Here is a 16,261-nt window from a genome sequence, read left to right as displayed (position 1 = left end):
AGAATTATTAGCAATCCTATTTTATGCCAGTAAGATGGGGGTGATTACTCATTTTGCCAAGTCTGGTTGTTTTGTTTGTGCTTTGTAGATTCAGAAACACACTAGCACAGGCATAGTGTTCACCAAGCAATGCCACAGTCACTGTCGTCACGATGTCATTATTTAATCTGTGTCAGGTTTGGCCACACACAGCACCCTCCATACCTGTCAGTGATGTCCTGAACATGCAGGCAGCTTGTGAGTGTTCAGGGGGCGGTTATTTCGACACCCTAGCAATATTAACCCGTCCCCAGAACAGTATAATGCCAGTTGAGTTGTTTTCGCTCACAGCCTCCACTTCAATGCAGGGTGGTCACCTTTTTTTGGTGAACCAATTAGGAGCCCTGTGACCAGCCATTATCAGCTCTCCCGTCAAGCAGTCTGAGAGTGATATCAATGTGGCACTCATTCACACAAACAGATTGACAGTTGTGTCACATGAATATCTGATTAAATATTTTATTTGCACTTCATAGATTTCAAGGTACAGTTTTTCAACTGCAGAAATCGTTGTGACTGTACACTTAAAAAACTATGAGCAGCTGAAGAACAAGAGAACGGCACCAAATCATCATTTTGTCACCCTAATTATAGGGGACTGTGACAACAGTGTGGTGTTCATTCAGAAAATAACGTAAGGGCTGCATTCCCATCTCAGCATTCCTTCACTGTTGGTTTTTCTCCGTCCCATGCGCACAGCCAGATATGGACAAAATGGCGGTCTGTGTTTTCCCTTGCAGCGATTTTCTGTTGCTGAAGACTGGGAGCTGGTCAAGGAAAATTGAAGTTACAAGAGCACCCAAGGGAGAGGAACTCAGTGTGAATCTGATTAGCTCAGAGTTAGGTGGGTGTGGCCTTCAGTGATTTATGTTTTCTGACATTATAGACTAATGACATAACAACTAGAGAAGAAGGGAAATTCTTTTGTACATTTGTGGTCACTGATTCAATTAGCATTGTTAGCAATTTGCCAGTTGGCAGAGTACCAACTCATCTTAGGTCCACATCACTGTACAGAATCTCTGCATCTAATAGTCTGTCTCTGAATTTTGGGAGTTGTGTTTTTTATGCCAGATAAAATACCTCTCATTAGTTTACTTCATTGAGACAATTCCATTGACAAGTTGGGATAGCATTATTATTTTTAAATATTTTTTTTGACAGATATTTAATATTCAGTTACAGCTAGTGAAAATATAATTCATAACGCAAAATAATCAGCACCCTACTAGAAAAAAAACTTGAAGAAAGACATGTTCTCGGGGAAAGGTAGACTTTGTCAGGCAGCACAGTGTTTCTTACCCAGTCTTAATCCGCACAGAATCACTTCTATTCAGGGCCGAAGGAAACACGAGTAATGAGTCCACACTAATCTTAATTCTCAGGAAGGACTTTTATATTCACAATTTTGTATTCACACCATTTTGTTGGCACAGTCCCAATATGTCATGTTAATCAGTTTGACTCTTAATTGCATTCATTTCTTATCTTGAAGTTGGATTTGACATTCAGCAGAAGTACAGTGTTTTCTATTCTGGAGCCAAAAGGTTTGGTGCTGAAAGTACTGGTTCAGAAAACATGCAGGTCAAAGCCCATGCTGTACAGAGCAAACTGCAGGAAGCACTGAGCTCAGCCCAAGGAGCTCAGAAGACAGTTAACCAAAAAACCAAAGGTATGTTAAGGGCAGGACAGCATACCGTAAGATATGTGTCATATGACCTTATTTACAATCTCATCCATCCATCATTCATCCATCCATGTTCTGCAACATGATTGACAGTTTTACGATTTTACTTTTATAATTACAATGGTCTCCTTTTCAGATAAAGGTTTAAAAGAGAATGTCAACCCAGATTCAGGAAGAAGACAGTGTAACCATTTTTGTAAAAATAAGGAGCAATGCGGACATGACTGTTGTAAGTAATTGAAAAGTGACTTCTTAATGTAACTGAAAATGTTACCTTCCCTTGCAGAAGGGGTTACTAGGGTGACAGGTGCACTCCTGTTACGTAACACATCAGTCATTTTGTAAACTCTCATTTTAGTGCTTTTTTGTTGCAGTGATACATGTCTGTCCTTCAGGTAAGGTTGGTGTGGGGGGGCTGCTGAAGAGGACCACAGACCGCGGGTCTGGCATTTCTTCCTACCTCAGGGATCTCAGAAACAGGACTGAAACCCTGACGGATACCCCAGTAAAACGTCTCAAGGTGCGCAAGGCTGAATGGTATCCAGCAGTGGGCTGCGGAATGTCACTTCACCCCAGAATGACTTGTCAGTGCAGTCCTGCCTGTCCGGCTGAGGTCCTGGTAGAGCGTAAACTGCCCTGACTGCTGCTCAGATCTCATGCTCCTTGGCGGTATTCCATCTGAATTGGCTTGGGGGCTCAGGATTTTGGCGCTTGTTAACATGTTTTCTTCAGCTTGTGCATCTTGGGGAAATTTCTTCTGTGTGTCAAAGTGCAAAACAAATATTTTTTTGCAGTTGGAGACAATACAGTCATACTGAGCTATCCTTAAGAGTCCTTTAGAAAATGGAAGCTTTGCAGATAGATGGAGATATGTTGCTGACCCCTAGAGGTGAAAAATAGGAAATGCTCCTAACCTCCTACAATAACAAAGGCCTTTTCAAATGCACTTTCCTCCACTAGATGAGGATGTCCGAAGAGGCCGCTGTGGGCATTCAGCATTTTGCATACTGTCCCAAGGACACCCTCGCTGCTGCATCAAGGTAGACATTGGTACCAAAAACATTCTTCTCAACTAGTTGTTATAAGGAAGTCTCGTTATTTTGTGTAAACCTGGTAAGTTATCAGGGAATAAATGAAAGATTTCTTATCATCATATTCTGTGTATACATCTTCATTTAGGATCCTAGTCGTAGTACTTGTCTAGAGTTACATTAGGGCATTAAGTAAATTGTTTATCTGTCCAATTTTTTTTGAGGTACGAAGGAAACTATTATAATCCTCATGCACAAGTAGAATTTGTGGAATCTGTAGAGGACTTTGGAAGCTCCATGGAGATGTGGAAAGGAGCTGCTTATTCTGACAGTATGTGCAGCCTTGAAAAACATGTATGAAGAGGCAGACCCGCAGTCTTTCGTGGTCTCACTTGAGGGATCACCAGATGGCGAGAGAACTTACAGCCATAGCAAATGACGTGTTAAAGAATCAAAATGATCCCATCACAGCAGCCATTTCCCATGAATGCTCATTTGCCGAGAATTATGACCACAGTGTAAGCAGCCATTCCCAACATTAAGATCTCCTCTGTTTTGCAACCCTGCAGACCTCAGCACGTCTCTGGGCGGCACATGTCCCCGGACAGATGAAGCTGGGAAGAACCAGTCAGTCAGCAGCACTGCTGAGGGTACAGCCTGCCTTACTGACCTGGGCCCGAGTCATTTACTTACTGCCTCACTAACACTAGTACTTAGTCTCTTTCCTGAAAATAACTTACAGTAAACTTATGACACATGTTTATGTATGTTCTTATATTTCAGATGTTTTAGTGTGCGAGCGATCTGACTCCGGCAGTGAGGATTTGGTTCTTACCCATCAAAGCCAAATGCACTGTGATTTCAACATACCAGAAGCAGGTCCCACACACGACAGTGACCACTTCCCTTCTGATATCCTGGATGTGAACTTTGACTTGGGAATAGACGACTGGGGTGATTTTGACGATGAGAATTTAGTGCAGGCCAGTGAGATTTCAGAATCGGCAACACAAGAGAAAGACCATGAAGGGCCCGGAGGTATTCTCTCTGGATGTGTTAAACCTACTCACTACTGTGTCAAACCTACTCACTACTGTGTCAAACCTACTCACTAGTGTTATACTATTTACAAATGGGAGTGAATTTACTGTCATCTCTTTTCTATAAAATGCCAATCTTAACAGAAACAACTTGGTTTGTCTTTCACTGATTTTTCACACTGAATATATAACGACTGAATTATCACTGAATGCATAATGAACTATCCCTCCAGCAAGCTTCTCTCCCTGCAACGATCAGCCGGAATCTATCTTACAGGATGACAGATTGCCTGGGTAAGCTAACCAATTAAAACACATCACTATCTGCACATTAAGAACTGCACAGTTTAGCAGGGCAGTTTTCCACTAATAGTCAAACAACAAAAAAGCAGATGAACAACAAAGAGTGTCTGACAGTTCTAAGCACTGCGGTTGGTGTACTGCTTTTCATGTTTGCCTCTTGTAGTATGCACTAAATCGTATTTACCCGTTTTAAAATGCTTTAACAAAATCACGTTTCATTCAGAAGCTCAGCTGCAGCCAGCTGCCCCATGCCATCCGTGTGTGTGCCTCCTCTCTCTCCATCTCCCAAACCATGTGACTTCCAAGGCCTTGCTGATGAAGACACCGTGAGTCACATAAAACTGTGTACATGGCTGTAAAGTCACTCTGTGTTCCCAAGCCACGGCTGAATGAGTTACTTTAGCTATCGAGCTTGATACTAGGGTGTGTATCAGTAATCATGTGGAGATGGTTTCATTTAAACTGCAAGCTTTCAATTCGTTGAAAATTTGCTGCTCTACTTGAGATTACACTGCCATTTGAAAACATACAGGTGACCACATCCTAGCATGTGAAATTTGTACCTTTCTAAGGATACAAGATTGGAAGCGGATTTTTTTTTTCTTCTGTAGAAATCATCCACAGAAATGCACGGGAATAATGTGTCTTTGCTGCCAAAACATGGTGGATTCAACCTGACTGCACCGTGTAGAAAGTATGACTTTTTTGCCAAGCCCAGTGTCCCAGAAAAAACAACAGATAAAATTGGCAGGTAGGAGATGTTCTGAAATGTCTGTGTAAAGTATATAGACTACATGGGCAAAAGTATTGGGATGCACCTCTTAATCAATGAATTCAGGTGTTTCACTCAAATCCTCTGCCACAGGTGTATAAATTCAAGCACCTATCCATGCAGACAGGTTTACAGACAGAATGGGACGTTCTGAAGAGCTCAGTGAATTCAAGCGTCATAGGATGCTACCTTTGCAATAAGTCAGTTTGTGAAATTTCTTCCCAGATAGATATTCCACATTCAACTGTAAGTGGTATTATTGCAAAGTGGAAGCACTTCGGAACAACACAAACCCAGCCATGAAGCTGCAGACCACGTAAAGTGAGAGAGCGGGGTCACCGAGTGCTGAGGTTCATGAAGACATGGTTGGGTGCGTTTAGTGTAGAAGAACTTGACTGGCCCACACAGAGCCCAGACCTCAACCCCATCAAAAACTTTTGGGATGAACTAGAACAGAGATCGTGAGCCAGGCCTTCACGTCGAACATCAGTGCCTGACCTCACAAATGCTCTTTTGGATGAATGAATGAAAATTCCCACAGACACACCCCAAAATCTGGTGGAAAGCCTCACCCAGGAGAGTGGCAGCTGTTATAGCTGCAAAGGGGGGACCAACTCCATATTGAAGCCTATGGATTTAGATTGGGATGTCATACAAGATCCTATGGGTGTATGGGTCCCAATACTTTTGTCCATACAGTGTGAGTGCCGTGACATTTACAAGTCTATTTTTCTGTTCAATCTAATGAGAAAAAGAGCTATTTTATTACTGCTGTGCTTACAGTACACCTGTGATTGATTACAGGCTTCAAGCAGAAGACTGCTCCTCTGAAATGGAAGCATTCATTGGAATATTTGATGGAATATTTTAGGGATTTAATTTGTTTTTTGATGAATATGATGTTTGTTTAATGAGACTTTTTCCTTTTGTTTTTTCAACAGAAATGGATTTGGTTAATGATTTTTGCAATAGTTTTATATTGTGGCGTTGGTGCTGAAATGATTTTTAAAAATAAAGTTGCTAGTGGCAGACTACAAATAAATGTATGAAAAAAGGGAATGGAAACAGTTTCCTCTAGTGATTCTTCTGTACGCAGATGTCTTTTATTTTTATTTCAGTAAAAATGTTTTACTAGCACGATATGTATGGCTGATGTTTCCATCTTCCTAGCAGCGCAGATAGACGAATAATCGTCAGGGAGCCTATATGAATATTCATTCATGAAGGGACGCCTCATGAATATTAATTAGCACATGGAGGCCGTCCCTCTTACGTCATGTTTTAGCGCGCAGTTTGCTGGCGGAAAAAGAGTTGGCAGAAGTAAACCAGTAAGTTACTACGGAATCTTTTATTATATTATTTTTAGATTTATCAAAGTATTTCAACTTAGACCTTAAGCTTAATGGCAAAGTACACAATAAAAGTGAGTAAAGTAAAAGTAGGACACGGAGTGATGGCGTACGGAGAGTGTTTGCTGGCTTTTTGAGCGATGGCCGCCTTGTCTGTGTAACTTTAAATCCTCCCGCGAAATAGGTGCATGTCGCTTAATTTACAGGCAGATTTAAAAAGCGGCAAACAAAGCGAATGGTTTGTAATGTGCCGTGTTTCGGAGGTTGCTGGTCGGGGGCTTCGCTTTTATCCCGTAGTTCGGCTAACCGCTAACCGGGCTGCATGAGCGCCCAGACTGGCTTTCTGTCTCCAGCTGGTTACTGTCGTAGCGCTCGGCGCTGTGGTGCTGCTTACCTCCCCGGGGGCCGCACTCTGATCGGCATCCGCACATCAACTGGCGGCCTGCCCTTCCATTTCTCTCCTGTTTGGTCAGCCTGCTATTAAGCGGCACCATTTTCTCTGATACGTAGCCGCCTGCTCTTATCGGACCCCGGCCCGCCTTTTCTGTTGTTCCGCCAAATGGAGGAAGTAGAGACTGACCGGACATGTGGGGAGCCTGGTGGGCTGGAGAGCCAGCCTGCGGTGGAGAGAAGCAGGAAAGGCAAAATATCCAGTATGTAGGGGGGGGGTCACGTTCTGATATTCAATATGTACTGGAGGAGGGAGGTCACTTTCAGATAATTATTAAATACAGTAGTGGGGGTTTTAAAAAAATGTTTTCTTTTGCTAAAATTAACTTTATAAGGAAGGGGTTTGCAGCTTTGTGTCTGAATGGAGACTGTGCTGCTTCACTGCAGGTGAGGTGAAGATGGATATCGAGCAGTTGTACGAAGCCGTACCTCAGCTCACCAAAGTGTTTCACATCATCGACAAGATTGGAGAGGGTAAGACTCCCTCGATGACCTTAGGCCGGATTCTAGCGAAGGCTTGCTTCAGAGCTCATCTTTCACCGTATGCTCCGTCAGGCTTTCAGATGTGGTTCCTTATTACCAGGTACCTTCAGCTCCGTGTACCTGGCAGAGGCCCAGATGAAGACTGGGGTCAGGGAGAAGTTTGCACTCAAGCACCTGATTCCCACCAGCCACCCACTGCGCATCGCCGCAGAGCTGCAGTGCCTAACGGTTGCTGGGTGAGTCGGCCTGTGCCCCAATGCGGGAATCTGCTATAGCTCGTTTTACACTATTTATGGTAATTACATGAAAGCTTAGATGAGGTCATCACCTCATTCAGCATTGGGCTGGTCTCTCTGCACAGTCCCCTTACCTCTTTGCTCATAAGTGTATTGTATATGCAGCCAAAATTTTTAAAATGAAAATCTGGTCGAGTTACATTGCAGAAGACCCCCCCCCCAGTCTATCCAACCATCCTTGGCTTAAATTTGACATGCAAACCAGCCCCATGTTAGAAGCAGCCTTCAATTCTTTTGCTGCAGAACAGAAATAGTATATGCAAAACACATTCGGAATCCAGTGTCATTTTTATTTTCATAACAGATTCTGATTAAACCAAGGGCTTAAGCTTAGTACCGTTCTCCACTCCAAAGATGGTGCTCACTACAGTATGTCCCCCAATCTTTATAAAATGGAAGAAATCTAAAAATATTTTTTGTGAGGAGTGTTTTTGCATGATGTCAGTTATTTCCCTGTGCCTGGAAACTGGGACATCTTGTTTATTCAGAAACCATCACCGAGAGTGAAACATTGTACTGTTTCTGGATATACTGTATATCACCGTGTATGCTTTGTGAAATATCATTGACATATCGAGGGTTGTTTTCTGAGTTAGAAAGGTCTTTTTAAAACGGTCGTCTTTATGGCGTGGTTGATGAAGCTTGCTTGCTGCTTGCTGCAGTGGGAAGGAGAACGTCATGGGGGTGACGTACTGCTTCCGGAAGGATGACCACGTGGTCGTCGTCATGCCATACATGGAACATCAGGCTTTTGTGGTGAGTGTACCGCAGTGCGGGAGGGCCCCAACCACATTGATGACAAGGCCTGACATGGTGCTGCTGTCTGGTTCCTCCTTCAGGATGTCTTGGGCTCCCTAAGCTTTGAAGAGGTGCGACAGTACATGTTCCACTTGCTCAAAGCCCTCGCGCACGTTCACCATTTTGGAATCATCCACCGCGACATCAAGCCGAGCAACTTCCTGTACGACCGGCTGCACAGGAGGTGTGTGTCGTCACCTGGTTCCAGTGCCTTCCAGGGGACGGGAAAGTAGTCCATCCTGGTATCTTCTCAAACCCGCATGCCGTCAGGCCGTGCTCCATTAATGATGCCCTGTTTACTCACCCCTAACTTGCTCTAAATATTTGTTGTAGGGAGGGTCTGTGAGCACATCTGTCCAAAGCAGGCCACCTGCTTGCCCCTCTGTAATCGCTGTGTGCGTCATGTCTAAGAGTGGCCCGGCCTTGACCTGGCCTGCGAGTGTAAGCTATGTCGTCATAGGAATAAACAAACAGTCGGAATGAAACATAATGTTAGTCCTGGTGAAGCCCATGGGCTGTGGGGCTGAAACCTGCCCCAGGGAAGTCAGGCCCTGGAGGAGATCCTCCTCCATGATCCTCGGTCTAGCGTTCTCTACTGAGTGTGGGGTTCTGCTCTAAGCACTTTTCACGACATGTGGACCGTGGAAAGCTTTGGCTTCTTGTGGAGGAATCTGCTTCGTATGTCTCCGATATGCCTTCAGCGGAAATTGATTCCTTTACCCATCTCACGTGGATGTCAGTTTGCTGTTAAAGCCAGATGATTCTAGTTAATCCCAGAAAGCACCTTTTCTTAAACTGGTATGAAGCTTCCGTTTGGATCGTCTTTGCAGCCTTTTCTGCAAGCAGGGAAGAGCCTCCTTTCTTTAAGGACCATATGCTCACGCTTTGCTGGTGCTGCTCCAGATGTCTTTTCCGAAAGGGTAATTCTCGCTCTTAAAGTTCCCAGTGATCTGCTGTCCACAGGGCTCCATGTGCTGCGAGTTCCTTGGCTCTGGTCCCAGGCGGGGCCTTGTTGTCAGTTCCCTGGAGTGAAGCCGGGCTCCCATCTGTGCGAGCTGAACGGCTCGGAGCCGTTTCTCTGCATGCCCAGTCTCGGCCTTTCGACTGAACTCGATGTAAACGCCTCTTGCTGTTCCAGGTACGCTCTGGTGGATTTCGGGCTGGCACAGGGCACACCAGACACGCAGATTGAGCTGCTCAAGGTGGTCAAGCTGAAGAGTCATCAGGAGAGACCCCCAGGGCCCCCAGCAGAGCGGGTGGCCCAGAGTGCGGCCGCCACCCCGGGTCCGGCATTGCAGCACCCCCTGGTACCTGCTGCCCGCAGGTCTCTGCCTCTTGCTCAAGCTAAACGCAGCAAGGTACTGCTTCAGGTTACCTCTCACATGGTGCCCTGTAAACCGATTAATGCACAAATCTAAATGGACCTCCAGAAGCTGACTTTAACCAAGGCAATTAATCGATAATCCTTGTTTGTCCTATGTGTTTTATAGCTTTTAGGGGCTATATGGGGTGTTCTGACTTCTGGCCAGTAGGGGGAGCTGCATCCAAAGAATCGGCCATTTGTTTGGCACGGCCTCTCTACGCACAGGTTGTTGATATATAGATCCCGTGCGAGTCTGCCTCCCTCTAAGTGGAACACTTAAAGCCCGCTCCAGCCTCTGGCACCCGCACATTTATATATTTAGATGTATGTATAAAACCTGCTGGCCACAGAGGGTTCTGGCCCGTCTCACCAGATCCACATGGCACGTCACTCTCAGAAGTGTTTATTACCCTACTGTGGCCTCAGTGCAGGGAGATGGGGGTGATTTATAAGCACCTGCTCTAGTGCCTTTTCTGTATGGAGAAGCATACAGAGTTGTGCTGTTAAAATATGAAATGCTTGTGAGGTCCCATTACCAGACAGATGAGTGTAAGAGGGGCTTTGGTGTGGAGGGAGTTCACAAAGTCAGGCTTATGCCCTGTGCGCCGTCGCTCTCTGCTGGGCGGCCTGTGGAAGTGCATGGCAGGGATGCTGACGCCCTTGCACACAGTAAGACCTTGCCTGCATTATGCTGTATATCTCAGCATGCGCGGCTTTCATGCGTGCCGGAGCCCTGACTCTCCCCCATCCCCCCCCCAGGACGCTGTGGCCCAGCGCTCTGTGTTTGGGGAGAGGAACCTCAACAGCCTCAACCACTGTGAGGGCGCCGTCATCAAGGTAACCAGACTCATGGCTTCCTGCTCTGAAGCATTCGGTGCACACTGAGGTGAAGCTGCCTTTCTTTTTATAAAATCTTACCTGATCACAGTGCGTGACCGAGAGAAACTTTTTAAAATGTGACTTAATAATTAATGTCGGTCACTAAGCAGAGTAATGTTCGTTGAGAGCTGGCGGTCAGCGAAGACAGATGTGTTCGGCTCCCAGGAATTGCTGCGTTTCGCAGTCATGTACGGATTTTTTTGTCAGATGTTTGGTAGAAGGTCATTGGAACTGTGCTGTAAACATAAAGATGATCCCAGCCGCGGGTCACAGAGAGGGCAGCCGGTGCTGCGTGGCGTGGATGCGGCTGTTACCTCAGGATAAGCCCCGCTCACTTACTCTGGAGAATGTCCCGTTTCTGATAGGCTGTAGTCTTACTGATTAGTATTATTGTTGGTGGGTGGAGTGGAGGATTGTGGGATAGACACCGCCACGCCATGTCTTACCCAACCACCTTCCAGTACCGTCTGTTTGGGAGATAAGGCGTGAACTCTCCTCCGTTTGTTTGACAGTAAAGAACGAGAGGACCAAACGGGTCACCTGTCATATGAGCCTCTGTTCCTGGGTCTGTCCAAGCAGCTAGTGAAAGCCCCCAAGACGGAGAGTGTGCCGGCAAGGAAACTGGTGGTGTCGAAGCGCCGGGCCATGCCAGGGAGGGCGCCGGTGAGCGGCCAGAGGCCCCGAACCAGCCTTGGGCCGGGCCTGACCTGCGACTGCTACATGACGGACCGGGTGTGCAACGTCTGCCTGTCCAGGTATGCGCGGCGAGCTCGCGTGACCTGATTGGCGTAACACCCCAGAGTGATTTATGGTTACGGCAGCCACGGTCCTCATCATAAATATTCTGGAGTTTCTCGCTGAGTGCCGGCGGCTGCCTGGTCCCAGTCCACTCACTTTAATTTAGTTCTCGCTTACGTTCCGAAGGTGATCAGCTTGCAGAGTGGCAGAGAAAAAAAAACCCACACGCTTAGGTAGAGCCCCCCCCTCACCAAACTGCAGGCGAAGCGCCTGAGTGTGGATGAGTGCTTCCCGATCACGCATGTCGTCGCGGAGACCCTCGCATCGTCGCCCATGCCTGCCAGGCTCTTTCGGGCCGTGGCTGCTCCGCGTCTCGCTCGCGTAACCCGACACGCCGGGAGGAGGCCAGAGGCCTCCTTTCAGGCTTTGCTATTAAATTATTCTGGGCAGCCAGTCCAGGTTCCTCTGTATAATTTGTGCCTTTATTTTATATTATTTTTGTTTTATTATAACAGTCCCTGAGAGGTTCTGATTACACAGACCAAACCAAAACCAGCGTGGCAGCATTTCTCAGACGCCGTTTTCTACAGGCTGGTGTTAAGATAAATTTTTTAGTGAGGTTATTTCGCGTCCTTTAGTATGTCTGCCCTGTGAACACCTTTAGAAACACAAACACACACATGTGCCCCCTCATGGCCTGACGCTCCTCTTTCCTTCCTCCCCCCCAGAAAACAACAGGTGGCCCCCAGGGCGGGAACGCCGGGATTCCGAGCCCCCGAAGTCCTCACCAAGTGCCCCAATCAAGGGACAGGTAAAGCACCCGCAGCTTGCCAATCCCCCCCCCCCCCCCCCCCCCCCCGCCGGCTTCCTGCGTGTGTGCAGCACGTGAGCTTTAGGCTCTGGGTTTGAAATCGGCATCTCCTGCATCCACGGCTCTGCGTGACATATGGAGTTTATTTGCCCGCAGATTGTAATGCAGTGAGATCATTTCCTGTTTTGCTGTAATAGATTCCCCTTCCCCTGCTTTCACTGCGCTCTCTTTGTGGAGGTTCTGTCTCCTTTTCCTGCGGGGTGTCCGTCTCAGAGAAGCCGGCGACCTGCGAGCCGGTGGGGGCCCGCTGAGCTGCTGCCTTTGAGTTGCCGTGTCCTGACAGTGCGCCATCGCTCTTAGGCATGCATGGGGCACCACACTGGAGGTGATAAGATGTCATCATAATGGGGTAGTACCTGTAATGGCGCCACCTCTCTGGAACTGGATCATGCAGAAGCCTGGTCCAGTTTCACTCACTGGAACCTAATGGATGCTGTGGACCGGGGCCGGCAGGATGGGAGGGGGCTCGCCCCTGTTAGGGGTAGGGGGGATGTCTACATCAAGTCAGATGGGTCACTGCAGCTTGCGGGGTAAGACCAGGTGTCCTGTATCAGATCCGTTATGCACGCCGCCCCCCCAAGCGTCAGTGCGGTGTCCCAGCACTGGCCCGTCAGGCAGCTGCCCCCAGGAACCCGCTTGTGGGTTTTCCTAATGTGGCTGGTGTGACAACGCTGTTCAAACGACGCAGACTGGTCGGCTCACTGCGCCCAGAGTTTATTGATCAGGGGTGGGGGGGGGGGCTTCATTTAAGATGCTGTGTGAATAATTTAGTTAGATCTCTGAGAGCTTGAGGAGGGTGACCAGGGCCCCTCTCTGCTGGGGCCCCCATGCCACCTCTCGCTCTGTGTGGTCAGGTCCCCTTTAGTTACACTGACGTTCGCCTGTCTGTGTGCGTTATGTAGATATTACATTGTGGGGACCAAATGCCCCCACAATGTGATGATAACCTGTTATTTTTTTTTTTGGTTTTAGGATTAGGGGTTTTTCCATAGAAATGAATGGACAGTCCCAACAAAGACAAACTGTGTGTGTGTGTCTCTTCTATAATCTAGGTCTTTATTTACACCAAATTCCTTGGCTCATGCTATAGTTTCCTCTGCTACCCTGTTATTTTGGGGCTGGTATTGTTTAGTGTTTCCACGTACTTCCATGTTTTCTGGTTTTGTCAGGAAAAGATGCAGAGTCTGCCCCCCCCCCACGCCTCCCCCCCCCCGTCCCCTGCGTGCTGCATACCAAAGCCGCAGGAGATGCGAACAGCACAGATTTCTGGGAGGGGAGAAACTCCTCACTCTTGAGCTTCTGGTGCGGCCTATCATGGTCGCTGCTTTGGCCAGTGAGTTTCTTCGGTGGGGAGGGTCACATGATGCATTGACAATCTGCTCTTCTTCCTGCCAGCGATCGACATGTGGTCGGCAGGCGTGATCCTGCTGTCGCTGCTCAGTTGCCGGTACCCGTTCTTCAAAGCCAGCGATGACCTGGTGGCCCTGGCTCAGATCATGACCGTCCGTGGGTCCCGGGAGACCATGCAAGCTGCTAGGAAGTTTGGTATGTGGCCTTTGCCCCCCCCCCGCCTCAGTATGCTTGCAATTTCTAAACAAGGATCCATGATTCTTTCGTAAACACGCACCCGGATGAATGCGGTGCCTGGTTCAGGAGGGGTGTTTTAGGATGTTTGGAGACCGGTTAAGCGTTAACCCCCTGGGGTCGGCGGTCCCGCCGGCGGGATCTGACAGAAATTTCGCCAAACCGTTTAAATAACTCTGCGAGTTTTTGTCATATACATATTTTTAAAACACCCTCAGAAACCTTGGACGGTCTACTTTTCAAATATATATAGGTAGAAACTAAATATATTTTTACAGCTTCGTGATACGAATAGAAAGAACAAGAGTGACTGACTTAAGCATCTGCGTCTCGAAGCAGCTCTGATCGCCTTCCCACTTGCAAATCGCGCTATTCGCATGATAATAACATGATAATCCGACAGTTAGTATTGGGTAAAGAAATATGTGAATACGCCCATTGTGACCAAAATAAACAAGAGCACATGTCTGGGTAGTGTTTACATTGATCAGCTACAATATAGCACACGGATACGTCTCTGCCGCTGAAGCTTTGCGCCAATGTTGCCATTTTCAGCAGCCAATCTCATACCTGTGTTCATGGCTCAGTGGGCTAAGCCTGTATGCCTGTAGTCATACGGTCGGCAGTTCAAACCCAGCCTATTTAGAACGTGAATAGCGATCTTCAGCTGAGAACGGTGCTCCACGCTCCCGATGCAAGTAAAACGAAGAAAGATGATACGGTTTGCTTTTGTTACCTATTTTAACTTAATTTTAAAAACTTTACTACTTCCGACAATGGAAGTTTTGAAAAGAAGACAGATTATGGATTTAGTCAGTGTTTTTTTTTCATGATTCTACATAATGATTCCAGCGAGATATAAACTGAAATACACGAGAAAGATACGCGGTCGATGATGCCCTCGTCCCCAGAGCGTTAATAATAGTCACTGCATCATATTTATCGCTTTCTATATTTATATGGTCACAGTTTTTAATTTTTCGTTCCATCTACCAATAAACTATGAACGGGATTTTATTGTTGCTACTTTTCTTGTGTTTCAAACTGCCTTTCCAAAGTGATGGGTGTGGGGTGCAGTGACATTCCAGACTGATGGGCCATTGACAGTATGCAAACTACTACAGGTGTGGGGACACCTATCTCATCAATATTCATTGTGCAGGCCACTGACTTTGAGAAAAAGAGTGTCACTCCAAAGTTCTAACACTTTAGTAATCAAACCACATAAAATTTCAGAATGTCTCTTTCACCTATGTGTAGCCAACCCCTGTGTCTATAAGCTTCAGAGCTCAAAAGTCTTACCTAGAAATGTCTATAATGTGATTTTTTGCAATTTATCAGCATGTCTGAAAAAAGGTTTTTGAAAAGCATGTGTTAGATTTTTGGTGCTGAGTTTGTGCTGAATAAAAACACATGGAACACTTTGGGATAAATGTTTTTTAGATAGGTGAAATATTTTGAAATGTCAAGGTATGTCAGACTACCTCGAAAGTGGAAAAGAGGCCTCAGACCCCAGGGGGTTAAACGGGAGTAAAAAAATCACCTCTGGCTTTTTGCGGACGCTGCTGGTAAGAAGAGGCCCCGGTCTGGCAGACCCATGGCTGTCTGCTGTGCGATAAGCTTGTGGTCCTTTCCCCTCTTGACCTGTGACCGTACCGAGGGCCCTGATGGTGTTCCGATGAGGGAGGGGTGTGTTTAATCCGGAGCAAGGGTGTAACCCAGCTGGGGGGGTGGGCTTCTTCCTCACATAGGCAAATCCGTCCTGTGCAGCCGTGAACTGCCTACCCAGGATCTCCGACTGCTCTGCGAGAAGCTGAGAGGGACACGGCCCTGCGGGGACACGGAGAGAGACCTCGGCCTGCCCGCGACCCCTCCCAGGCGGTGCCATTTGCTGCCTGAGGACGCCGGGCCCACCGCAGACAGAAAGGGGTGGGACTGCGTGCCGGACGCTGCATATGACCTCCTGGACAAGCTGCTGGACCTGAATCCCGCCACGCGGATATCGGCGTCCGCGGCTCTCCGCCACCATCTCTTCGAGGACCTTCTAGAGTTTTAATAAGGCCAGAACGAGAGCTTTCCTTCTGAAATCGTCTCCTCGCTGGCAATGCCATGGTACTTCATGTGGCCCGTTACCTCAGCCTGGGCCAACTGGCTCTCAATCCCGCCCCGACACTTCCCATCGCTTTAATCTTTGTGCGCCTTTTCACGCCCTTTTAATAGGACCACAACTCCTGAAGTTTTGATTTAAGCTAGTTTTTAGATGGGCTGTTTTACCTGTTTTATGTCATGTTGTATTTAATGTAAATAAAAGCATGATTTCTTACGAGGGGTGGCACTGCCTCGTGTGTCTAGCCGCAGAATCACGTGTGAGTCATGTGACATCATTCACAGTGTTTTTAAATGATGCTGTTTTTGGGAAACCCTAAGGTGGGTCTGCGAGTGAAGTAACTCATACCGGTGAAGTGAGTTTTGGGTGGTTTTCCCGTGAAGGGGGCCGTTCTTTCATGATGGTTACGGAATATTTTCAAAGTGTATGTTTAATGCAGACTCGCTCGAAACAGCGGACGCTGTGGCAATT

General features: G+C 47.1%; 1 protein-coding gene and 1 long non-coding RNA gene across 8 annotated transcripts in view; one reads left to right on the top strand and one right to left on the bottom strand.

The window, feature by feature from the left end:
• Positions 1–16,006, top strand: part of hfm1 (helicase for meiosis 1) — a 28,468-nt gene extending 12,462 nt beyond the window's left edge. For 5 of the 7 annotated variants that reach the window (XM_072704302.1, XM_072704306.1, XM_072704301.1 and 2 more), the window contains 23 exons: positions 516–673; positions 780–883; positions 1,535–1,711; positions 1,863–1,955; positions 2,122–2,246; positions 2,687–2,766; positions 2,982–3,088; positions 3,327–3,407; positions 3,541–3,795; positions 4,031–4,091; positions 4,324–4,426; positions 4,712–4,851; positions 6,732–6,874; positions 7,059–7,145; positions 7,255–7,390; positions 8,113–8,206; positions 8,290–8,432; positions 9,387–9,606; positions 10,371–10,448; positions 11,067–11,245; positions 11,957–12,039; positions 13,495–13,644; positions 15,435–16,006. In XM_072704302.1, coding sequence (XP_072560403.1) covers positions 516–673; positions 780–883; positions 1,535–1,711; positions 1,863–1,955; positions 2,122–2,246; positions 2,687–2,766; positions 2,982–3,088; positions 3,327–3,407; positions 3,541–3,795; positions 4,031–4,091; positions 4,324–4,426; positions 4,712–4,851; positions 6,732–6,874; positions 7,059–7,145; positions 7,255–7,390; positions 8,113–8,206; positions 8,290–8,432; positions 9,387–9,606; positions 10,371–10,448; positions 11,067–11,245; positions 11,957–12,039; positions 13,495–13,644; positions 15,435–15,739 — 3,102 coding nt within the window. In that variant the 3' untranslated portion in view covers positions 15,740–16,006. The remainder of the gene's footprint in view (positions 1–515; positions 674–779; positions 884–1,534; positions 1,712–1,862; positions 1,956–2,121; positions 2,247–2,686; positions 2,767–2,981; positions 3,089–3,326; positions 3,408–3,540; positions 3,796–4,030; positions 4,092–4,323; positions 4,427–4,711; positions 4,852–6,731; positions 6,875–7,058; positions 7,146–7,254; positions 7,391–8,112; positions 8,207–8,289; positions 8,433–9,386; positions 9,607–10,370; positions 10,449–11,066; positions 11,246–11,956; positions 12,040–13,494; positions 13,645–15,434) is intronic. The other 2 variants (XM_072704305.1, XM_072704304.1) reach the window with 2 other exon arrangements.
• LOC140581481 (uncharacterized) lies at positions 483–6,752 on the bottom strand. Its single transcript, XR_011984562.1, has 2 exons — positions 6,616–6,752; positions 483–806 (listed from the first exon to the last, which is right to left on the bottom strand). It is a non-coding gene; the product is annotated as an uncharacterized lncRNA (long non-coding RNA).
• Positions 16,007–16,261: the final 255 nt, after the last annotated feature.

This window comes from Paramormyrops kingsleyae, chromosome 21 (genome assembly GCF_048594095.1).
Source record: "Paramormyrops kingsleyae isolate MSU_618 chromosome 21, PKINGS_0.4, whole genome shotgun sequence".
In the NCBI taxonomy this organism is placed as follows: domain Eukaryota; kingdom Metazoa; phylum Chordata; class Actinopteri; order Osteoglossiformes; family Mormyridae; genus Paramormyrops; species Paramormyrops kingsleyae.
This window is presented reverse-complemented; position numbering and strand designations above follow the sequence as displayed.